This window comes from Mauremys reevesii, linkage group 10 (genome assembly GCF_016161935.1).
Source record: "Mauremys reevesii isolate NIE-2019 linkage group 10, ASM1616193v1, whole genome shotgun sequence".
NCBI classification, from domain to species: Eukaryota; Metazoa; Chordata; order Testudines; family Geoemydidae; genus Mauremys; species Mauremys reevesii.
In genome coordinates, this window is record NC_052632.1 from 82,892,679 (window position 1) to 82,918,213 (window position 25,535).

Consider the following 25,535-nt stretch of genomic DNA (forward strand, 5'->3'; position numbering starts at 1 on the left):
TTGAGAGGGTATTAAAGGTTATCATTAGTAAAGCATACTGCGAATCATGTTTGATCTTAGCATAAACATTTAGACTCTGCAGACTCAGTGACACTGCGTTTCTATGCCCGTTGTGTGTTTAAAATAGCAGCGCAGATATGTGGAACCAACTGCAGTGGATTATTTCATAATTTAGATGGAAAGGCTGCAGAAGATATAGATCCAGTATGCACATTCACTAGGGCCTGGAGTTGTAGTAGGGGGTATCAGCTATACACTGACGACGGTTGGTGCTGATAGGAGTTATTTCTAACTTATTGCATGAGTTAACCCTTTCACTTCTCTAGAATATTGTATTTTAATTTGAAAAGACCGCGATCCGTGTGTGTTTGGTTTTAGCTTTTTTGGATCTGTGGCTTAGCCAATTGGAGAAGCTATTGGAGGAGGCGAGATGTATGCACAGGATTCTTTATACTATAATGTCAGCTACAATTTAAGCTAGAAAAGCATTGCACCAAAGTAAAATTTTGGATAGCTTTGGTTTGTAGTGCTCTGTGTGCTACTGAGCACTCAATCCAGAGCCACTGAGCTATAATTTACAGTAGGCATGAAGCTGTGATCCAATCAGGCTGTGGGTGTTTTGGCTTTTAATTGTTGGCAGCTTTTATATTTCTTATTTAAACACAAAGCTTTATAATAAACTCAGCTTTACCATTTCATTCTCAACTCTTTAGATTGGATTTCTTTATTAGGATTTGGGATTATACAATTTTTGTGTTTGTCAGAATGAACATAAATGTAGCCGGAAGAGGAAATCATTACGTTAATATACTTTCAAGGCTATTTTTTAATTTAAGAAGGATGAAGATCATGTCCTGTGATGGCCTAACATACACTTGATGTCAGAACAATGGAAGCGTTGTTTGAAATTGCAATTTTACTCAGAGTTTTGAAGTACAATATAATGGAATTTGTTAATCTGTTTTATCTGTGGTCTGTTTTATCTGTGGTCTGTGTGGCTATAAATTAATATAATTAATGAAGATAAACTAAGATATTGATATAATTGGATTGGAGACCAAGCTTGGAGAGGAATCTTTAAATTATTCTGCACACGTTCTGTTTCCTACGTTGCGTTATGGTAACCTCCAGTATATTATCTGACATATTTCGGGTGGCGATCTCTTTCATCTTTGAGAGGATGACAGTTCCTGTGAATTGACACTTGTTAGGAATTGATCCTTAATAGGCATTTTGTACTAAATTGTTAACTGACAGAAAATGCTGATGGAATCCTTGGAGGAGCAACGGGGTCCTGTACACAAGTTAACAAGTTACCTTTTAATAATGTAGATAGCACTTTTTTACCTTGCTTGGGGTGCCTGCACAGTGACGCTGATTAACATATTAGGAGTTGGAAGCTAAATTAATTGGGCCGTAGACTGGTTGGCAAGGCCAAGTGACAGCGAAGGTGAGATTGGTTATGGTGCATTATGAAATGAAAAATGGCAGCAGCATCAGGCTGTGTCTGAAGGGAGGAGCTGCCCCTTTTTGGAAGCTGGGTTCCAGGCGTCAGTCCTCTGAGAAGTGTCCCACTGGTGCGGCACGCTGACCTACTTACACGCAGAATCTCTTCTGAAGCATTTGTTCCTTTCAGTGTTTCTTGCTAGTTACTTGTCATATCAAAAAACTTCTTTGGGACATTGGAAATAGTTGCGTGTTCCAGTTTACTCTATGCAAACCCAGAGCACTTTGACTGTGTGGAGAAAATAAGGGAAAGGAAAAAACCTTCATTCTGCAGGATCCTACCAGCTGTTCAGTTACTGACGTGTGACCCTCACAGCGAGGATGCAGACTGATGTGCTGCTCCGAACTCAAACTTGTGATAATCAGCTACTAGAAGAGACATGGATTTCAGCTGAATAGCTGCTCAGGGGAATCCTTTTAATTGGTACAGACAGTGCTGGAAAGAAACATGCCTGGGAAGTGGTGGTCAGAATTCACTCATGAAGGTCCCAGGGGTTCCTGGAGCTGAAGAGTGCGCACGGAGCCTTGCAGAGTGGACTGTCCCAAGGTGAATTAGTCTGGCTTAGCTGCTACAAGCACAGGGTAGTGTCATGAAGCGTAAAAAGGACCTCGATGCGGGATGTTAATGCCACTTATGAAACGCCATGACTTGGCTGCGAGCAGCATCAGAGACCTGCTTCAAAGCCCATGAAGTTAGTAGGAGTCTTTTCACTTATTTTCAGTGGGTTTTTGATCTGACTCTATAAGAGCTTCCTAAGGGAGAATCTTTAATTTGGGACTGGATAGGTCCCAGTGGCTCTTGTCTAGAATGGCAGTTGACTCAGTCTCCTCCCTGGCTTCTCATCCTAGTAAGAGCCTCCTGAAGGTGCCGGTATTGCATCTGGAGAGCTGTAATCTGTCCTTCAGTTGTGTGTGAAATGAAATGGCTGGTCTAGTGGACATAGGTCTAAATTACACAACGATCATACATGGCCTCGTTATTTCTTTGCTTAGATGTGTAGCGTCTCATAATGCTCATGTGAATCTTGCCTGCACATTCAAGAGGAAAAGAATGCAGCTTTAATATGGCTCTGTTGACCTACAGCGCTATGACTGGATAACCCTGTACTTCACACCAGACCTAATGTAACAATTAACAATCTTTCTCCTGTTCTTGGGTTTGTCAACATTACAATGGAACCAAATCCTAGACCAGAGATAAATTCAGAATGGTTTCAGTTCAGTATTCAAGTCCATGAGGCTACTCGATCTTTCTTTAGCGCTTCCTTACAACATGGATTTGCTAGGAACTGAAAATGTGATTTAAGACTGAAATCTCTAACTTGCTCGTCCGTTCAGCAACAGCCTTCCTAGGGTGTCCTGAGAGGTCATGGGAATGCACTGTGATACTAATTGTAATGCAGCAGGCAAGAGTTCTGTCATTTCAGTTAAAATGATAAGGGATAAAAAGAATCCACCAATCGATTTGCATTAGTACGGCTTGATCCTGCCTTTCTGGGCAGCACAAATCAATAGGACAAAGTTTCAATCTTGTATTCTGAGATGCTGTAGAAAGCATTGCAAAGGAAGTAAACATGAAAGGAATGATACGGAGCACTGCATGCTGCAGAAGACTGTTAAAACGCTTGTCTACGTGCCTTTTTTCAGCAATCTCTGGCCCCTCTGTTCTGTTTAGCATGCAGTGTAATTACTGGCTGAAATATTGATTGCCATATGCCTCTTTGTGGGCTTCTTCCAGACTTATGTCTGCAACTGTAAGTACCCTCGGCTTAACAAAGAGTTCTGAAACAGGCATAGAGTGAGGCTTGCATTGCATGTTTTGCCAATTTTCCTTATCATTTACCAGCCACTTGCTGGGACACCTTGATAGATGTGAACATCAGCTGGTATTGCATAGAATCAGGTGCAGTAAATTAACTATGACCAATTGGATTGGATAATGATGGTCAAGTGCTTTTTTATTTTTGTGACAACATTTACAATGATTTAGTTATAAACCAGAGAGAGAACATGAGCATTAAGAGAGTATTAAAAATGTTAAAGGACTTTCACACCGACTCAGACATGGGAACATGAGCACAATGATAGAGAAAGCAAGTTACCTTTACTTGAGGAGTGGGTCAGCTGTGTTCTGTGGTCTATTATTATAGGCACTTATGGGTTTTTAATGGCTTTCTCCCTTCTGGTTTTGCTAAACACTCAGCCTGATCTTTCAGTAAAGCCTTCCTGTATTTATAATCTCATTATCTGCTATCCTAGACATTATTGTGGTATCACAAATTCAGGTTACACACTAGATGAAATGGGATGGAGGGAGAACTTCCTTAAATACAAAAACCTCAATTACTAGCAACATTACTATGGACAACAGCAATAAAAAAGACCTGTCAATATGACATTTTAAAGAGATAGTTGGGTTATAAATTGTATTTAAGAAAATACTGTTTTTCCAGTAATACTTGAGACTATTAAAATAGAGCAAATTAAAACCCTTAGATTAGTTTTTACTCCTTATATTGTTCATTTGCTCTTTGCATTTTCCTCAGCAGTGAAAGTCTCACTCTTGGTTAGCCAATGTCACTTTCAGGTTCCCATGCACTGGCACGGTGTTGCAATGTTTGGACTGCAAGCACCCAAGGGGATGTGTATTGTTTAAAATGTCATGGAATCTTCAATATTGGTCCTAAATTTTGTAACAGCTTGTTTTCACAGACCATGATTTAGAGTCAAATTTGACTTGACAAAAATGCCTTTTAAGACCATCTGTACCATGTGGAAATGTTTCCCCCTAATATGAATATTCCTCTTCATTGTGCCTATATTTTCACCTGTATTAAAATGGCTCTGGAATGTGACCTGGTAAGAACTTTTACAGGCACAAGTATAGAACCCAGGACGGGCTTTAGCTTGTTTAATTGTACAAAGATGAAACCTCTTAAGTCAAATTCAATGCCCAAAACAATATGAATCCAATACCAAGTGTGCATGGTTAATACGCTGTGTTAAGAAGTGCTGAGGCTAAAGTGAAACATGCATCCGTAATTCTGCACCCTCATGTGCACGAATTATGATCTTATGTCAGTAAAAACAGTCTTAGGAATTGCCATTGCAGACCATAGCAGATCCATCTAGCTGAATGTTCTGTTTATCAATGGCTAATATCAGGTGCTTCAGTAGAGGGGCACTGATGCAATAACTTGACTGTGGGGAAAGTTTATTCCAACCCCCATCAGGTGTGGTGTCCACCCTAGGCTTTCCCTCACCACCGCCCCACCCGCCCCCAGCCAAATGCCCCACCACTGCTCTCACCAGTTCAGCTCTGACCAGTGCTAGCAATGGTGAGAGGCAAGCAGGAGTGCAGACTCCAGGTGACTGCTTGCCTTTCATTTCAGCTTCAGCCCCAGCACTGGGTGCCAGATGGAGCTACCCACCAGGGGGCCAACTAAGGGAAGCAGAAACCTGCCCTCTGCTGGGAGTGCCTGAATTTTATTCACTGTCACATGTCTAGTTCCGAACACTAAGAAAATATGATGGGTTTGGGCAGGATTCCACCTTAGCTAGAGAACTTTGGAAACGTTAAAAAGTCTAAAAATTACTTAGGAAAATTGCACTTTTCTGCTGAATCAGTGGTTTTTTTAAAAAAAGATAGGATTATAGATTCTTACGCACAGGTCCGAGGCTGTCATTCTGTTTGCAGCTAGTCTTAGACATAAGGCCGCTCAATGATTTCAACCTCTTCCCTGGAGCACTCTTTCAGAATTGCAGCTGCAATTAGTCATCGATGGCTTCAGGTTTTTGCAACTGTTTTCTTTCGTTTTCAGTGCAAGGCCTTCGGTCACCTACCTTGAATGGAGACTTTTACAGGTGACCTTGAATGGAGACTTTTACAGCACGGAGAACCTTGCAATAACCAATTAGCACCAGCAAAGTCTTGGTGATTACTTGTGAGCCTCCTATCTGGAGGAGCTATGAGCAACACTAAAATTGAGCTGCTGGAATCGGGTTAATGGAATTTCATGCTAGACTGAGCTCTGTGCAGGCTCTACAGTGTGGCATATTTCTAAAAATTAAAACAGAATACATTGTGAGATAGCTTTTACAAATTCTGGTTCAGTAAATTAGATAGCCACTGGACCAATGACAAGGCACAGAGCAAGGGATGAGCTTTAGTGCTTAAAAATGTCTTTTGCGAGGCTTCTTAATAAGCAATTGTGATTCAACCAGCTTGTGTGATTGCTTTGAGGGTGCAGAAGAAGAAGCACTGTCGAGTTTGTTCTCAGAAATGTATTTGTGGTTTCATGCATCCAGCCTGAAATGACAGAGGAACCCAGTTCTCTTTAATATCAGATGTTAATAAAGTCTGGGCTGGATACAAATTCCTCTTATTTTACTCCAGCATGTTTGTATTTAACAGCCCTTTGCGCATAAGGCTGCGACCCAACGCATACAGTTTGCCTTTGTAAAGGAAGCAGCTCACCTAAGCCCATGTGGGTTTTTTTTATTTCCTAGATCTTATCTCGTGTGATGTTACTGATGAGCATTCTCTCACATGTCTGTGGGGAGAACAGAGTTTTAAATGTACAGTTAACCTGTGGCATGCTTGGGGACACCCCCTCGTTGCTCCCTCTGATAGCAATTTGTAAGGGCATTCCGCAGATTACTTAAAAGTATTCCAGTAGGGGTTAATATTCTCTGTATTGTAGCTGGAGTTTAAAGACTCCCTGTTCTAAGGAAATGCCTTCCCAGGGGAAATGGTGGAAGCCCATGAACAAAGGTATTTAAAAAGAGACAGGACAAAGAAGTGGAAAATATGCAGTGTGGTGTCCCCCGGGGAGTGGTCTAGGTAGAATGTAATTGGTGTCTTTTTCTGTTTCTAATTACTTTTTCGATACCTTGAGGGAAGCTCTCCCCTCACCAGTCAGGTTAGATTTTCCCAGTGGTCTGAAAGCTGCAGGAGAGAAGGGAGACAGCCAGTGAGCTCTCCAGGGAGGAGGAATGGGTAGGGGACCTTCCAAGGAGCAATGCAATGCACTGTGTTTGCAAGCCTACCAACTTGTGACCTGGGTGGTGGTTTGATTGTTCGTATGGAAAAGGCATTCACCGCTCAGCCTAGTGTTTTGCCTAGAAATAATCCCTTTAACATACACTCGCTCTTACAAATGGTCTTTCTTGTCATTTCACTTGATTTTTTTTCCCCACTCTTCCCCTTTCAGAGAGCCAGGATTGGTCCAGGTGCCAAGGCAGCCGAGGAGAGGATGACGCATGCGATTTCCAAATTTGACAACAATGGAAACAGAGATCGGATGAAACTGTCAGATTTTAATTTCCTCATGGTGCTGGGGAAAGGAAGCTTTGGAAAGGTGCGGTCTGAGGAGGTCCATGTGTTCATACATCTGTGAACAGTGCTGTGCTTGACTTTCATGTGTCCATAATAATTCCTAATCTAGGCTTTGCCTCATTACTCCCGACCAGCAGGCTGAGGGATAATCTCCGATGGCTGGCCCTAGGAGTGATGTCTGCGAGCCTGGCTGGCCTTTGATATGTGTGCGTTCCCCATCTCATTAGATGGCAGGATTGGGGAGAGGACAGACCATATGGGAAGGGAGTTCGCATCTGAATTTGGCACGTGACTTAGAAGAATGACCGCTAATTGCTGCAGTCAAACTGTCAGCAGAGAGGAGAATGAGCGCTTCCAGTGACTGCAGCTGGGAAACCAGAGGGGCTTGGCTCTAGACTGTGTAAGCTATGTAGGCAGGACTGCCTTGGGGTCTCCTCTGCAGTACAGCGTGAGGGCAGAGAACTGTTCAGTCAGCAGGGATTCCTCTCTCACCCTTACGCCGTACTAGGTAGAACCATCCCGTTAAAAACGTAGATACCTGCTTTAAAAAGGGATCGTGCCATACACACCAGGGGGCCAACTAAGGGAAGCAGAAACCTGCCCTCTGCTGGGAGTGCCTGAATTTTATTCACTGTCACATGAACACCATAAACACCAAAGCACTTCGTGTTCTTCCCAATGCTTCTCTGTGGAAAGGCTGGAGCAGCAGGACAGCCAAGGTTCCGTTGTTTGTGTCCTGGGAAATTCCACTTATAAGAGGCACCAGTGGAGTTCAGGTGCTGTCACCAGGGTGGTAGCAGGGTCTAGAGGGTATTAATTTAAGGTGGAGAATGCTCTGCTATTTTGACCACCTTTCACCTGAGGATTGTGTAGCAATTGATCAGTTTCTGATGATCCCAGTCATAGTAAGGAATGCTGAAATTCAGGGATCTGGTTAGATAGAGATTAAAAATTGGAGAGTCTCTTTCTAGAAATAGGGTTACATACATACATTGTGTGTGTGTATATACGTGTGTTACAGCTCGTTCTGTTCAACTGAGTGTTTTTTCCTCTCTAATAATTAAAAATCTCCATGAACGTTTTAATTGGCTTTACAAACCAGTTATGTGCGGTAAGAGAATTTATTTCTTTTAGTAATTATGGGATTCTAGAGTTTTCATTTTTCTTAGTGTTTTGCCACCTTTATCAAGATTTTCATTAGAAATTCCAATCCTGAAATTGCTACTTCAGCTTCAAAGTCTAGACGAGGCGGGAGGAAGGCTGTGTTTCCGTTGTTGGTGTATCAATACATCGTTCACCGCTATGACAGATGGCCTGACACCAGACTGTTTACTGAGCTTTCTTAATAGAGGAATATTTCTCCACCTCGGTATAAATGTCTTGGATGGGGGGAGAAGGGGGAGACAGCGAACTGAGAGGACACGATGCTACTGTCTCTGATAAATGTAATGGATTGAAATTGTATCCTTCAGGATTCACCCTGTATTTACCCTCCTTTACTCATCCAGCTGGAGGAAGTGTTCTCTCATGGCTAGAGTCAGGAGTCTGGGTTCTGTTCCTTGCTCCGGCACCAACTCATGACCTCGAGCGAGTCACAACCTCCACTTTCCCATCTGGAAATGGGGAGATTTCACAGAGTAAATGATGTTTGTGGGGACTTTGAGATCCTCCAGAAAGTGTTACTGAAAGGCAAACGCGTTAACTTCCCTCAGCCCTTAGAACCATTAGACTCTCCGTCCGGGCAGCTGCCCCAGGAGCTGCTCGAAGCGACAGCTCTGGAGAGGGTCCATTTTAGCTGTTTGCTCTTGGTTTTAAAGCTCAAATAGTAGTGGCGATGCATGCAGGTTTATTCTAGCTCTTCAGCTTTAAACAACAAAATAAGCCCCCCCCCTACAGAAAGCGGTGGGCCCCCAAACAATTAGTGACTGGCCTGCAGTATTAAATAATCGCATGCAGATTAACTCAGCCAGTCAATCAATCCAAATCTCTCTCTCACCCAGGAACATCGGAACCGGTCTTCAACTTTCCCCTGTAACCCTGTCAAATCGATACTAAATGTAGCACAGTCACAAACCATCTAAACATTCTCTGCCAGCTGTGACCTCTCCCAAGTGCCTTCTGGTTTGTTATCTCAGACCCTAGAAAACCGCAGTTTAAAACAACAGCACTAAAATCTTACAAATAAAAACTAGCCGCTGCTTTTCCTCACTCTTCCCCACCCCGCTCCTCCTCCACCACACAAATAATCCCTTTGAAAGTCTGCTGCTTTGGCATCTGGGAATTTGGGAGTTTTTTCTCCTCTTCTTATTATTTTGAGAAACGTTAACAAACCCTCAGTTGGAATTGTGGCTTATGTAAGGGAATGTGACAGCAACTGTTCCGTGGAACAGACTGTTATAAATATGCTAATTAGTGCTCGTTAAAACAGAATGTTGGTCTATGCGATTAGATCCAGCCCGGCTCCCACTATTCCCCAGTGGGAGTGTTCCCCACTTTTTTCCTCTCATCCTTTGCCTCACATTTGTTCCTTAACATTCTGAAATCAAGGAGTTCCAGCTGCGTCTCTCTCTGCCGGAGGGATATCTGGGAAAACACTTTAGAGGATTTAAGGCTTTTAAGGACTTGGTGGAGAGAACGTCGTTTATTATTATTTGTTTTCCACTTAGTAAGATGGAGCTGTTGGACCTTTCAAATTAACCATGCGGATCATCAAATCCATCCCAGCCCATGAGCTAGCTAGCGTGTGAGATGGGCATGTTGGCAGGGAGGCACTGGGTCTAAGGTGGCATCAGCACAAAACAATCTTTTCCCCATAATGGGGCATCTTGTTTCCTTAGATCTGTCCAGGCTTCAAGAACTAGATAAGTTCATGGAGGATTGGTCCCTCAATGGCTATTAGCCAGGGTGGGCAGGGATGGTGTCCTTAGCCTCTGTTTGCCAGACGCTGGGAATGGGTGACAGGGTGGATCACTTGATGATTCCCTGTTCTGTTCATTCCCTCTGGGACACTTGGCATTGGCCACTGTCGGAAGACAGGACGCTGGGCTATGTTCTTATGTTCATTGCTTGTTCCCCATAACTGCCCAATGGGATGGCTGAGCTCTGCTGTGTGGGTCTGAGAAACAAAATTTTGCCCTAGACACGTGCAGCCTGGCTAGCAGTAATTTGTATCTGTCACAGTAGCCTCCTTCCACAGCCTGCGTCACCGCAGCTTAAACTTTCTAGCTCCATGTTTTGCCGTACGTGGTAAACCACCTATCAAGTCATTGATTTTTTTAGATTCAAAACAGCCTGTAAGAGCTGTTTGAGTATAATTGAACCTATTTTAGTGAATCTCTGTTTCACTAATAAATTGCTTAACTCTTTGGTACCCAGAGCCAGCATTTACTGCTTAGTATTCTCCTCACTTACATGCTACGGCTGGCAAGCATCAGGAAAACCTAGATATTGGCCTCGGTGGAGTTTAACAAACCTGTCCTCTCATCATCCAGAGTTGGACTGTCTCCAGTTATGATGCTGGAATCTTCCCAAGCACATACACTCAGTTACAGGAATAAATCAAGTTAAATATCAGCTTCTCGTGTGCCAGAAAAGGAATTGCAATCTATCTTACAGTGTGTGTTCTGTAGGTGTAAAGCCACAGCAAAGACTGGCTTGAGGGTCACGGGATGGAACAGTTCTCCTCTGGCTTTGTTACTGCTGTGGGAGCTCAGTAAAATAATGGCATCACATTTCATTGAGTGGGGGTTTGGTCTTCAGTTCCACCTGGACTCAGGCTGCAATGTGCTTAGCAAGACGCTAAGGCCACCCTTTGCTAAATCCAGGGCGTCTTGGCCCATTCCTGGGCTGGGGACAGGCCCATCTGCTCCCCCTCCTTGGCTGCTCTGATGGCCAGGACCAGAGCAGACCCAAGCAGCTATAAATTATGGGATTCTCCTTGAGCTTTAGCAGGTGGAGGGGGAAAAGGGACCCATAATTCCCTAGGCCTGTTTTTAATTGAACAGTGCAATGTTGGCAAAACCTCCCTCTGGTTTAACCAAAATTGAAAAAAGCTAAATTTATGCAACTGGTTCATATTTTGCAGCTACTCAGTCTGTGAAACGAGTGAGCTGGAGTTTTACGACTTCTCTCTGGAAAGGCCTGAGCCGTGGCAGGATCCCCTGGCTGAATGAGTTTTTGGGTTATTTACTCTTCTGCATGTCTAGGGTTGATTATTTCCCTGGCGTGGGGGGAGAGCCTTCATTTTTGGATCCATCACATACCGGGAATGATTTACAGTTGCTGAAGACTGCTCACCGGTGGCCGTTTTAATCTTGGAATTGAATCACTTTATATAGAGGTTCTAGGAGGCGCTCAGCTACTGTGTTGGTGAGGGTCATATAAGAACCTAGATAGATCAGGTTTAGTCGCTGTTTGCAGCAGGATGGCACTGAAGACAATGATATAAACCACTCATTTTGTTTTTTTATTCTGCTCCAGTATTTATAGGGTTTCGGGTGCCGTGGGTGCTGCTAAAGTGACGTAGGTGAATGTAGCAAGGAAGCAAAATCTGCAGACGCTGCACTACCTTATTTGCACAGAATGCCTCTCCCAGCGGTCTGGAAAGTACCTTCCAAACAGGCCAAGGGTCAGGTCTTCTCCTCGGTTATGCAGGTCTGAATTCAAGGTGGCTCCACTGACTTAAGTGAAGCAACTCTGCATTTGCACTTGTGTGATCCCATGTGTCTGTCAGTCTGAATCTAAACACAGAGTAATACATTGACCCAGGCTTAGTAGCCTACATAATACATACACTCTGTGCAAGTGCCCACTGATTTCTTACACAGCTGCAGAGAAGGAACTCTGGTTTTCCTCCTGTATTTTAGTGATGTGGAAGTGCCTGGCTCTCAGTCTTTAGGCCAGCACACTGAGGTGCATGCCGCACGTTTCAGCGTTGGTGTGCCATTGGACAGCCACTGAATAAAACATTTACAGCTTAAGTAAACCCTAGAGCCGTTTTTTCCCATTTAATTTTGTGCACCAGGAAATTGTGTCCTCTCATTCCATTGCAGACACTAAGAACACTGATGTGGCAACAGATGTGCCCTCCAATTTGATGAGAGAGGTACACTGACATAACGTCGGCACCATCCATCAGTCTGTTGGGGGTTTTCACCCTGGAGGGCTAGGTTCCAATTGACTGAGAGTCCGAATCCACCACATAATTATTTACAGTTACTGAGCCCTGCACTCCAGTGGCTTTTATCTTGAAGTGTAATCAATTTGTACCTCAGGGAAAGCGTCCCACTGTGTTTATCCCTCAATGAGCTTTCTTACCAAAAAGATGCACACACTCTCCTGGAGGCTTCCAGGCACAGAATTTTTAAGAAGTATCCAAACTCTCCAAGTTTTGTAATGCACCATGATTCTTCTGCTTCATAACTGAGACTCCTCCTGCTGTTGGTCTCAAGAAAGCAGGCCATTTGTGGCCTTAATGCTGAGACGCAAGGTTTAGAGATGCCCTGTAACCTCTCAGAGAGAAGTGTCTAGCCAACTGGAGCCCTGATCCTTCCAGACATGAACAACATGGTTTATTCACTCGCTTCCAGATAATCTCCCTTCTTCAGATGGCTTTCAGGAACCAAAGCCCATCCTTTTTGATCAGTTAAAATCAATTCTGTCTGTTAAAACATAATCGGGGTGACTTATAAACCTGAACTGCCTACACGAGAATGTTAAGGATAAATGTTAGTGATCAATTTAAAATATTCCTTAGTTCATGCAAAATTGTAAATGCTTGCACAGGTCAGATGCAACAGACAGAATAAAGGAATCTTAACTGTGTGCTTCTGTAGCACTTTTCATATTCAAAGCACTTTACAGGAAATGACCAATTTATCCCTACAAATTGCTCCTCAAAGTGGGCTAGTAGAACTATCCCAGGTGTGTAGGTGGAGATACAGAGACGGTACCGAACTTGTTCAAGTCATGCAGTGAATTGACAGGAGAACTGCGACTAAATGCAAGAAGGTTCTTGCTCCTTGTCCCTGTCCCTCATTGGGCTACTTGCTAAACTGGTCTTGTGCCTACATCTTCTGCTTCATTAAAAGACAAACTAAGACCCCCTAGCCCTCATGGAGGCAGTGGCCATCTGAAGAGTGGACTGGCAGCTTCTGCCTGAATTTGCAGACAGCCTAAAACAGTAGCACTAAGAGGTGCAAACTGTCGCTGTTCACCTGTTAGGGTGTCAGCTCTGAACCCTAATAGTGATGACTTAAATGTCAGTGTTTGTAACTCACTGATGATTAACGCTTACAAGAAGAATAGTGGTTATATTCTGAAGATCTCCACGGTCAGTTGTCAGTGACATCTCATTCTCGCTTCACAGGTGGGCAGAACTTAGCTCCTGCTCAGAGAAGTGTTCACACCATTCCCCTCCACCCCCAGTTTGACTCCTGATGTCATTCATGAGCTAGTGAAGAACAGTCAAGGGAAACTAGGGACCTTTCCTTCTGAGGCTTCCGGACATACCTTCTCCAAGCAATGGTTTCAAAAATACTAGAGGGTAGATTGACCTTCTCTCCTCTCCAAGGCATCAGGGTGCAGGACATTGTCCCTAGTAACCTCCTTCATGTTCTTGTCCTCATGGCCCAGTGAATGTCTGCCTCCACACACACATGCTTGTCAGGCTGCTGAGGTATTTGAACTCAATTTGAAGACTGGGGACTCAAAGTGCTACTGCCGGACAAATAATAATCTGTCCCATTGGCCATTAAGGTCCATGAGACTCTTCCCAAGGGTTTTCCTGAGCTTCAGTGCAGGCCCCAAGGGCCTGATCCTCCCGGATGCTGAGCACTCTGGCCTGCTATCTAGTAAAGTATTTAAGCGCATGCTTGGTTGTAAGCACAAGCGCAATCCTGTTGACTTCGGTGGAGGATGCCAAGTGACGCCGGCTGACGATGTGGCCCAGTACTGCGTCGGGTCAGTTGTCTGCAACTGTTGTCGGGGAAGGAGACAGAACTGTGGTCTCCTGGTCTGAGCAGAGAGTCGGGAACACTGAGATTCTAATCCCGGCTCGGGCAAGTCCCTCTGTTTTAGTGCAGTGCTCTCCCCGTCGGCAGGGTACGGGCAATACCATTAACCTGCCACATGGGGACCTGTGGGGATGAGTTAGCTGGGCTTTGATATGGAACTGTCAGGTGGTGGAGTTCCACTGAGTAATAATGAATGTCCTCACCAGCCGGGAGTCTCATTTTAATGTGCAAATATTTCCCAAAACACTTGACCTATGCTCAATCATCAGGGTTTTATGTACTAATCTTAGACAGACTCAGACGCATTCTGCTCTGTTACACTCATTTAAATATAAAACTGCACCCCTATGGGGTTATTCTCGGTTTATAGTGCTGTACCACAGGAGAATTAGGCCCCGTGAACCCTATTTAATAAAACCCTTCCTAACCCTACGGTGAAACACAGATATTGTCACTGTATTTAATCTACCTCCTGTGACACTGTCTTGGGGGCATCCAGAACTGTAAATTACCTCCTCTGCCGTGGCATGCAAGAGATTTGCTGCTGCTGCTAGACTGTGCATCAGCTCCCTGTTACCAGCCCACTACGCTCCTCCGGACTCTGCCAGCCCTTACTTCACCATGCAGAGAACACTTCTGCCTGAGCCCCTTGAAAGAGCATTGGCCTGCAGTGTCCAGCCCTCACTGGACACTCACAGAAATTACCAAGTCCACTGTCTCCAGAGCGACGACAAACACACCTTCCTGTTGGCTCGGCTGAGGAGTCACACTTGAATATATTGTACTGAGAGGAACATTTAGTAAAGCCAAGAATAAGCTTATTAATAAAGAACAGCGATTCAAGTGATACTAAGCGAGGCTAATAAAAACCGAAAATGGTTATAAATAAACCAAAAGTCTAACATGCTTTCTAGTGACTAAACGTAACCATCTAAAACTGCCTTAGACAAGGATTGCTCACCGCAAGTCTCCTCTGTGTCAGAAGTGCCTGCCAGCCAGGATCCAGCTTTTGTGGATATAACCCGTGCTGCTCTTGTTGCTCCCGCAGAGGTTTGTTCCCTCTCTTCTTATAGGCCAGTAAATCTTTGAGATCTATCCTGTGAAATGCACCCCGAGAAAAAGTTCATCTCCCCCTCTATTCTTCAGCACCATACGCCATGCTGTTCTTCTCATCCTTCCCTTAGTTTCCTCTTCCTGCTGACTCAATATGCAAATATAATCCCCATTGTCTCTGGCAAACCCTGCTCCATTTACACATGAGAGACCTGGGCAGACCGGCAAGTCAACGTTCTTTTATCTGGGAAACCTTTATCAGCCCTGCCTGGTTTGCTTGGTTTAAACATATTTTCAATATACACAAACAGCTTCTTAATTGTTATCTGAACACCCATCATGCAATGGTCATGACGACCAGCATGTTACGAGCTTTCATTTGATACCTTACACAACAGTCTTTGTAGATAAATACCATGCCAGCAATGTGTTAGGTGTAGTGAGTTGGTCAGGCCAGATAGGAGTTGCTGTGACAGAATCGTGGACCCTCTGCTGGGGGCATTGTGGTGCTCTTAGGGTCACATCTCCTATCACCCAAACAGAGGTATTTTTGCTGGGATTCGATTCTCTTGCCTTTCAAAAGTCCACAGGATGCTGCCTAGCATTTTTTTTTCAGCTCTGCTACAGTCTTAAATTATTTCTGTTCCACTCTATTGATGTTCATTTCTCCTAATTTATTTTCAAAACAGCCTAACGTATGTTCTCAGTGTGACTAAGGATTTTAATAGTCTCTTTTAAATGTAAAGTAATTCCATTCCACTGACGATTTGAATTTAACACAGAGAGAGAAAATGGGAAGCAAACGTGGCCTCTGGTGAGCGGTGTTTGTTTCGGAAGCAGCCCACACCAAATTGAAGCAATGTATCTTAATAATCTGTGGGGTGTCGGCAGGATTTTCAGGAGTCCTCATTCAGGTTGATTTGATTAATGAGACAAAATCGCACTAGCAGGAGACGGCAGCCTCCATTTATTATAATAAATAAATCTGCAGATTGACACAACTGGTTTAAAATATTAGGTGAACAAATTATTCTTCATGAAGTAAAGCAGTTGCTGAGTGATGGGCCAGAGGAATAATTGTGTTTCAATTTACCCTGGGGGTATAAAAAGTGCCGCCTTTCATTCACTGTCAAACAAAGTGGAAGCAAATTAAGATAGTTACATAACTTTTTACCACTGTGGTATTTGATGAGGACTCTCTGAATCTGAGGTGCATCCACCAGTGCTGCTTCCATTCAGAGCACCCCAAATATGGATGGGCACTCGCAGAAGAAGGCTGGTCTTGTGGTTAAGTCCCTGCAGCAGAGATCTGGGTTCAATTCCTGGCTTTTCCACAGACTCCAGGGTAAAGCATATAGGGCCAGATTCGTAATGGTATTAGGTGCCTGAAGATGATAGACTGAGAATCTGACCTCCAGTGTCTCTGTACTCCAATTCCCCATCTGTGACATGAGGAGACAAGTATTAAACTACCTCACTGTGTTGTTGGGAAAATAAATATTTCTGAGACGCTCACACACCGTGGTAATGGGAGCCATAGCAAAATAAACAAGCCCTACGTGGATCTCCTGGCCTCTGTGAGGACAAATTAGAAACGTGGCACAGGCACGGTGTAAGCAGTTCTCTCGTTTCCCACACAGGTCATGCTCTCGGAAAGAAAAGGCACCGATGAGCTCTATGCAGTTAAGATCCTGAAGAAGGACGTCGTTATTCAGGACGACGACGTGGAGTGCACGATGGTTGAGAAGCGAGTGCTGGCTCTGGCTGGGAAGCCTCCGTTCCTAACACAGCTTCACTCCTGCTTTCAAACGATGGTAAGTGGGCAACTCTTACGTTGACATCAGCCCTGTGCAAAATGCCCCTCCGAGAGGCCTTGTGTAACTGAGGAATTTGTATCCAATGTGAAAGTTAGCGTGAGTGAGTCCCCCCCCAGGCACTGGGGACTCTAGACCAGCTTGGGGTGCTGTGAAGGGGAAGAGGCTCCAGTCACTTCCGGGCAGGGGTGGCAGGTAGAGACCTGCCCCGAGATGCCTCATCATCCGAATCCAAGGAGAAGGGAATCCCCCTCCCACCCAAGTTCTCCCCATGCCTCGGGTGATCCTGAGACATTGCAGTGTGCTCTGAAGCACTATAGAAATGCCTGTAAATAAATATATGAATTAAATATTTGGCCAAATTTTCAGCCTCCTTTGAGCCTGCCGCTGATTTCACACTGCGCTCGCTGTGCACCCAAAGAACCATGCCAGGAAAAGTGCTCACATACGTTTCCCTCTTGCCAGCCTCGTCGTATACCAAACTTTCATGCACCAAACACTTTCTCCTGGTGTGCACGTTCAAATATGGAGCCTCAGGCTGGGAAGCTGGCAAATTTATCAGCCAGCACTTGATTGAATTAGACTTGATCCTTAATTCTTTCCGAAAGACCCTTGTCTAGGGTTTGAGTTACAGTCCAGGTAGCAAAATACCACTTTTGTCGGTATTTGCTGCTTGGAATTAAGAAGCTGAGCAGATGGTGAAACCTAATAAGAAATCCAGAAATTTCCAATTGAAATAGGCATCTTATTAACTTCTGCAAATAATAAATAGCATTTTTGAAGCAGTCTCTGGCCATCTGTTGAACAACTTGTAAATGAAAATGCCCAGGTACTTGTCAGCAGAAGCAGGGAACAGTAATCGGTATAGTCCTTTAGACGGACGCCAGTGGAGTCTGAGAGGATTACACTTTAATATTATCCCAGCAATTGGATTTACTAAACACATTCAGTGTATTTAAAGTGTGTGGCCCAGCTTTCCAGAACAGTAATCAAAATATGGCAGGGGAAGCTCTTTCAAACACCATCTTTGTGGCATCTGAAGTGAGTCAGTGCAGGATTATTTCTAGGAGACCTACAGTAGCTAAATAGTAATCATGTTTGTAAAGTAATCAAAATATGTAGCAGAGTGTATTATCAAATGCAAGCACAAGCCCTCTGATTTCTGGGAGCACAGTTCAAAGACAAGTTCCCAGCCTGCACTGTTAGTTCAATTGACTAGTAAAGAAAAAAAAATCTCAAATCCACCTCTCAAAGAATGAGAGAATTATTGTTAAGGCATCACAGGGGGAAATTTTGCACCATCAGCTAAAAGCCTGTGGGCTCCAGCTAATCTGGAAAAAGGTGAGTGTGACTCTGGCATCTTTATAATCCCAGAGGCACGGCCAGCACAGGCCAGTCCTCGAGGGCTGCTGTTAACTGCCCGTCAAGCGTAAAGGCACCTCTTGTTCCCATGTGGGCCAGGACGGAGATGAGCGCTTCCATCATAGTAAGCGATGATAATGGGTATTGTCCTGCCTTTGCCTCCAAGTTTCAGTGTGAAGCAAGGCAGGAGAAATGGTAAATAAAATCAGCAGAATAAACCCAAAGAATCCCATTGTTCCTGACTCAGCCCTTGCGTGTGACAGGGCCATGCATGTTTTATCAGAATCCTGGATAAGTCTTGGCATGCAATGATTGAACGTCGGTGGAAAATGCTGTTTCTCAGCGAGTTCAGTTATTCCACTCTCCCTGCACAATCCTGGCTCTTTTCTCCCAAACTGAGGATCAGAGTTGCTTTTCCTAGCTGGAGATACAGCTTTCTATTCTAGCCTGCAGTCAGGCCAGCCATCTGGCTTCTCTTTCTCTATATCTATATAAAAGAAAAGCTATATCTATAGCTCTATACACTTCTTTAAAGCACAAACATTCTGTTTTCCTCCAAAGTGAAGGAAGCTCAATGCCTGTTTTTCAGTACTGGCTTGGCTGTACTGAGTAGCCACCTTTTTAATGTTCTTCCCCATTGATGTTGATTGATACTGTTCGATAACCGTTCTGAGGACGTTCAATATTGTCTGACATTCCAGTTAAAACATCTACTAATTTATTAACCCTTTATAAAGGTCCCTTGAATACAGAGTGTAACTAAGAGAGTATAGGCTGAATATCAGCTCTGCAGAGAGTGACTTTCAGGGAGGATGAGGTCAGTGCAGCTTCCTTTTGGCTCACCTGATAGACCTGCTGTTTATGGGCCAGGAGGCTGCTAATTGAAATCTGTGCTGCAGCAATATGTTTGATGGATGGACACGCACAAGCGCGAACACACTCCGTGTCTGGTCCTGCAATGGCAGGTTTTCTGGCTGTGTAAGTGCACTAAGTGTTTGGCCACCATTTGGCAAATGCAAGAAGATTCAAGGGAGGCGTCCGGGCTGATGCGAACATTGCAGATGCCTTTTCTGCTGCTCTAGTTTTGGATTCTCTATTAGCTAAACGTTCTTGTGTAAAAGCTGCTGGCATATCAGTACTGCAAAAATATCAAGCGATCCAGGATCCCGAATGCGGCCGACAAACGTGTCTTGAGATAAGAGATGAAAAAAGAAAGCCCTGATGTCAAAAAACCTGAGTGTAAATTGCTAACAGAGTTCCAAATTGAGCAAGTGTGTGTCCTTTATCCACAAACTGCAGTGTGTTGTGCTGATGGACCACAGCTCTCCCTGTGTTAATGCGAGTTGTGTCTGCAGAGTGGTTGAGTGGGGCAATAGTCCCACGGATGTGGCTGCTCCCTAACCTGGCTGGGAATTTTTTAATTTACAATGAAGATTTGGAAGGGGAGAGGGGGCAGGGGACCCCAGACTAGTCAGTAGTTCATTGGTTAGGATAATGAGCTGGGATGTGGGAGGGCACAGGTCCTGGGCCATTGGCTATTCTGGGGCAGGTTGCTCACATGCACACGCCTTGCACAGTATTTCAGAAGGGCTCGTTGTTCTTCCAGTGCAGACAAAACCAAATTGCAAAACTTCAATTTTATTTTTTATTTTTTTGGGCAGAACGCGATTCTTGTTCTTCGGCCAGTCTTACTCCGCCCCTACCTGCCTTACAGGCCAAAGCTTGCAACTGTCCCCGAGGATCAGATAATGGGCTCCACACATTTAGGAGTCTGTCTGGTTACCTTATATGCATCACACAGACCCAAGCTTTGCCTGCATCGTGTTGGAGGATGGGCACCAGTAATGACGCTGATATGCCTTCGACAATCTATACATAGCATAAGTGGCACTTCTACTGGGAGTTAGGTGGCTGTGAATATCTACACCTCACTAAATTCCCTGCTCTCGTGATTCTGCTGCTGTTCTTAATTTTCATGTTCTTTTCTTTTAGGATCGCTTATATTTTGTGATGGAATACGTGAATGGCGGGGACTTAATGTATCAGATTCAACAGGTTGGCAGGTTTAAAGAGCCCCATGCTGTGTAAGTTCAATATCCGGTGTTACCAACCCCCTCCCCCCAAGGATGAATGTTATTTCATGGGTCTGTGGAGTGTATCTGCGGGTTTAGGAGATGTGGATCAATGTTCATGTTGTTGAGGGAGGAGACATGCAGAACGGGAGCGCAAGCAGAGGGACAGCAGGAATGCAAAGATGAAATGTTCCCGATCCAGCCCGATGGTCAGAAGTAATTGCAGAGAGCAGGTTTTATTGCCTCTTAGGCCTGAAAAAGCACCAGGGAGTGCCTACAAATTTCTCTCTAATTAAGCGTTTTGAGAGGCTGCAAATGGGATAGGTGACCATCTCCCAGGTTTGCTTGCTGGCAGTCAGAGGGCTGCTGAGCCTGGGCCTCGGCCGGCTGTTGGCCTGAGTGTGTCAGAGAGCTGCAGAACTTCTTACAGAGCAAGGAGATTTCACACGTCTGTGTCCCAGGCCAGCCCATCTGTTGCCCAGACTGGAACCCCTCAGTGGGGAAATCTACACTGATGAATCTCATGTCTAAAAAGAGGCTCCCCTTTGGTTTGACTTTAAGCTACAGCGTAACGTGCCACTGGTACGGTGTGGCCTTGTGCTCTTGTCTCTGCCTTTCCTTTGCCAGCATTGCTGGTCGTCAGGAAGTTTGTGGGTGAGCAGGAATTTCTTCTGCAATTAGCACTCTCCTAAACAGTCTGCATCTGCTAGATGAGCTCAGCCCAGAGTTCCTGATCCCACCAATGGGGGTTTTCAAGGCTGTGGTTTCTAGTCATGATCCCGTAAGGAGGAGCAGAGTGGATTACGCCTTTGGAGCAAATAGCGTGCCATCCTGTCGGGAATAGGCTGTGCTCAGTGGGGGGTGTCTGATGTGCATCTGGGTCAAGATTCTCAAAAATGGGTTCCTGAAGTTACACCCCTAAGCGCACATTTAGACACGTCAATCAGTGGCCTGAATCTCAAATGTGCAGAGCATGCAGCAGTTCCTGATGACTCCAGTGCGTGGGAGACTCACTTTTGGAAAGCAGACCATCTTATGTACGTGCTTAAATATGGACTCAGGAGCCTAACTTTAGTTCTCCATTGTGTTTAAAACCTTGGCCCTAGATCATCACATACAAGGAGATTGCAAAGGCTTTCTAAGGAGAGTCCTGCATGTCCCCACATTTTGGCAACCTGTCCTTCCCATCCAGAGACCCCTGCATAGTGCTTCTCTCTGGCTAGCCAGCTGAGGCCCTCTGAGGGCAGCACAAGGGACTCCTTTATATGGAGGTGAAGATGCTGTCTGCGCAGCCCTCCCCCCAGCCTGGGGGCCACAATTGGATTCCCCCAGTTTTAATCCATTGACTAAGCAACTGTGCTGTGACGTGTGTACGCGGTGAAGCTGTTCTGTCGAGTGGAACAAGCCTTTCCTATTGGGCTGGGCCTTTGCCATGGACTGTCTTGAGAGAGAGCCACAGTCTTGTGCTTTGGGATCCACAATGGAACGTGGTTTTAACGTGATTTCATGCTGGTAAAAGGTGCCAGAGGCTCCCTAGAAGTGATCGATTTAGTAGAGCGCAGGCTGCAGCAATGGGAGCTTCCCCTCGCACTGCCATGGAGACATGCCTCAATCCTGCCCTGGAGGGGCCATCCCTAGATATCCAAGAGGAACAATCAGTCTTTGGCTGCTTTACTCAGCTGCCAGCCAGGTGCTGATGGTGGCTTTGGTACCTGCTGTCTATAATCTGGGCTGAGGATAACAAAATGTTCCACAAACCCACCAAATACGCTTTTTTTTTTTTTTAAACAGCCTCTCCAGATACAGGCTGGGTTTAAGGCAGCGTCCTTTCCAAGGGATCCTGTATAGTTCAGGCACAGTCCTCTGAGCACAGAATATTCTTTAACAGACGTTACCATTGGTTTCTTTATCTTCTTGGCCTCCCCATGATGACATGTAATTTTGTGTGTCATGTTCAATCACCCCATAGTAACGAACAGTCATAGATCTTGACTCCTTTATTTTAAACATGGAGATCTATGTAATCAGAAGTGACAGCCCCACACTAGCCCACAGCAACCTGGTCGTGTGATTACCCGATCTGTGGCAGAGGAGAAGCTGTGTCACTCTTGCGTGATACTTGTCCAGTGTTTTTCCAGTGCGCTTGCCTGTATCCTTTTGGGATGTAGGCCCCAGTGTGTTTCATTTTGTGTAATTAGATTTGAAAGCTTTTCATTTTAATTTATCTGCTTTAATTATCAGTATTCCTGTTAAATCTTCAATTTCAGATTCTATGCAGCAGAAATTGCTATTGGCCTATTCTTCCTACAAAGCAAAGGCATCATTTATCGGTAGGTGAACATATCCTCCCTCTCTCCCCTTCTAAAGAACTGGTGCAAAAATAGGAGCCTGTTTATTACAATCTCTGGACTTTGTGCTTAGGGTTCCAGGAGTCTTTTTGTGTCAGCTAAGTGACCTAGTAATCGGCACAGCAGCCCACTGCAGTGTCATGGAGCAGTCTGGCAGCTGTCCGTGGGGTATACGTGCAGTGAATAGAACTGGAGGCCTGTTAATGTTAGTGCTTTATGAGAGCATGATTCCCTTTTACCCCGGTTTTGTAGGGAAGAGAGCTCATAAAAGTGGTTTTGATTTTTTTTTCCTGCCTCCCTGTTTTACATTTCTGTTTGGACAGCGTAAATCACAGCTGTGAGATGTGTATTTTACTAGGGAGCATTGTATTCTCATCTTTGAGACTTTGTGAGTGCTTAGGAGTGGTTTGTCCTGAGACTTGCGGTATAAACCTGGCACTTACCGTTCCAATGCTTGCAATGTGAGTTACAACATCCTAGGTTAGCTAGATTTCTGGCAGGCCTGGACAGCACTCTGAGGCTTCTGGCCAGGCACTGAAACTAGCCATCGCTCTTTCACATGCTGGAGTCTCCACAAGGCCCAAGGTAAAGCAGAACATCCTTAATGAATGTCAGATGTCATTAACTGCCCGGGAAGGAGAATGCTGACTGCACTGGTGTAGTCATGAGTTACTGAACACTCTGCTCCAAAGACGAAAGCAGTCAGGACAACCAAGCACGAGGGACACTTTTTTTTGCCATTGGCAGTTGCAGAGAGACATTGTAAGTTCACTAGTACTTTGTGCTGCTTCTCCCTATAAAACTGAATGCAGCCTTTTGTGTATCTGTCCTTGTCCAATCCAAATTCTAAGCACCGTTGCCATAGTTAGTGAGGTCTAACAAAAAGAGAGCAACTGTAAATTGTGCTATTCCCACTATTGCACTTTCACTTAATTGACCAATTTGTCGAGCTGAGGAAGTGCGTAAAGTATAATTTTTGCATATGAAATGATCTTGGCTCCAAATAGCTAAATCTAATTTCTCCATGAAGTGTGTGGCAACACTGAATGATGAATTGTCCATCCCAAACCCTTTATACTCCTCCCTTGGTGTCCCTTTCCATGTCACTGCAGGATTAACACAGTCTCACTCCTGGTCTCCCCGTCACTCTGTGCTCCCCAAATGTTTTTGTGATTACACCAGGGAAACCAGCTCATGACATCTTTGTTCCTTCCGAGTTGAGTCATGATACATGGTTTCAGTTAACTGGGGAATTTGTAGTCCAGAGCTCTTGTATTATCTCTTCGCCATAATTCTGGTGCATTCACTCAGTCAGAGGCGGGATGAACCTTTGTACATGTACCAGAGGCTCTGCCGCCGAGACTCAAGTTAGCAGATGAAATGTATGCATGGTTGTGTTTATGCTGGAGGCCAGTTGGCTGCTGGGTGAGAAGCCAAAGAGGGAGAGGAGTTTAGCTGCTACTACTAAAATATTAGCTGGAGGGAAATCAAGGAGGGGCAAAGGGTTTATTTCCACCCTAACTAGTGGTTATTTTCCAGCCTTCCTATTCCAGTAGACCCTACTGTAGCTTGTGTTAGAAGCGAATATGGGTAACTTGCGTTAGAATAGCAGGTCCAGAGCATATGACAGAGGTATTGTGAAAAGGGGAACCAAACCATGAACTTAAACAAAAACACCTTTACAGACACTCGGGTGATTGTCTGCCGCCTTTCTGAACGGCAGCAGCTCTTCTCCTGCTTGGGGGCTCTGGGCTAGATCTTTAGCTGGCCTAACTCTCCATAGCTCTATGAAGTCCATGGAGCTATGCCTGTTTACATGAGATAAGAATCTGGCCCTGTCTGTCAAGCTGGTTGACATTAACTTCATGATGTGGCCTCAGCTTCAGCTCTGTGGTGTATGATTTCCGTTACCCCGTTAAAGAGATTTGCAGCCTTGGGCACAACTTCATAAATCTTGATAGAAGATGGGAATTGACTCAGAGTTCATAGTTTGCACCATGACAAACATGGGTTACCGGCCTGATGGCCTTGCTGTACCCTGTGGACAGAGATACAGCATATACACCCTTACCCCAAACAGAGACCTTTGGCTTATTGTACAGGACATAAACAAGAAAATAATAACACAGACCACATAGCTGCTTGGTAATTACATGGGGATCTACTTATACTTGAAAAGACTGAACATTTACTGAAAGGCAACCCTCCAATTCTTTCTTTTAGTGTAACCCACTGGCCGCATCTTAGCCGACACTGGAGAACTGACCCAGGGATCTCCAGAGCTGACAGCATGAGTCTCTACAGCTTGAGCTAAAGAGCCTGGAGCTGAGAGGTGTAGCAGACTCGTATCTTCTGCGGGTCAGGCACAGAGGCCTGTTGTGTTACATTAGGAAGAGAAGTTTAGATAATGCTAGAACCTTTCCTGACTTGGTACCATCTACCTTTTGGTTACATGTGAACTCCAAATACACTTTGAGGTGCATAGAAATAAAGATGGAAAAATGATCTATGAAGTCAATCTCCCTGCTAGTGCAAGATTGTTCTGTACAGTATATTTTCCAGTGTGTTGTCCAGCCTGGCGTTTATGTGGAAGATTTCACATCTAGGTTTATGCCTAGATTTCATTCTGAATCATTATCCCCAGGACGTCTTCCTACAAAGAGTGTATGTGTGAGGGAGAGCCCTTTGCCCGAATGAGCTTGGATGCAGTTCTGTTGGCTTTCTTTACTACATCCTTTCAATTTTACCCTTCTGTGTAACAGTTATTTTACTGTCTTGCTGTAGAGACCTAAAGCTAGACAACGTGATGCTGGATAACGAGGGGCACATAAAGATCGCGGACTTCGGCATGTGTAAGGAGAACATCTGGGACGGAGCAACTACCAAGACCTTTTGCGGCACTCCTGACTACATTGCGCCCGAGGTGAGGGAATGAGATGCGCAGCAGAGGCTCCTAGCTGATGGGTTTTCAAGGACAAAAATATCTTATGGAAATATGTATTTCATAAAACACCTTTTGCTTCTGTGAC

At 44.7% G+C, this 25,535-nt stretch overlaps 1 protein-coding gene across 3 annotated transcripts in view; it reads left to right on the forward strand.

The window, feature by feature from the left end:
- The window catches only part of PRKCB (protein kinase C beta), a 244,127-nt gene that overhangs the window by 170,460 nt on the left and 48,132 nt on the right, over positions 1-25,535 (forward strand). For all 3 annotated transcript variants that reach the window (XM_039490076.1, XM_039490075.1, XM_039490077.1), the window contains 5 exons: positions 6,720-6,866; positions 16,551-16,724; positions 20,079-20,170; positions 22,426-22,488; positions 25,291-25,429. In XM_039490076.1, the coding sequence (XP_039346010.1) occupies positions 6,720-6,866; positions 16,551-16,724; positions 20,079-20,170; positions 22,426-22,488; positions 25,291-25,429 (615 nt within the window). The remainder of the gene's footprint in view (positions 1-6,719; positions 6,867-16,550; positions 16,725-20,078; positions 20,171-22,425; positions 22,489-25,290; positions 25,430-25,535) is intronic.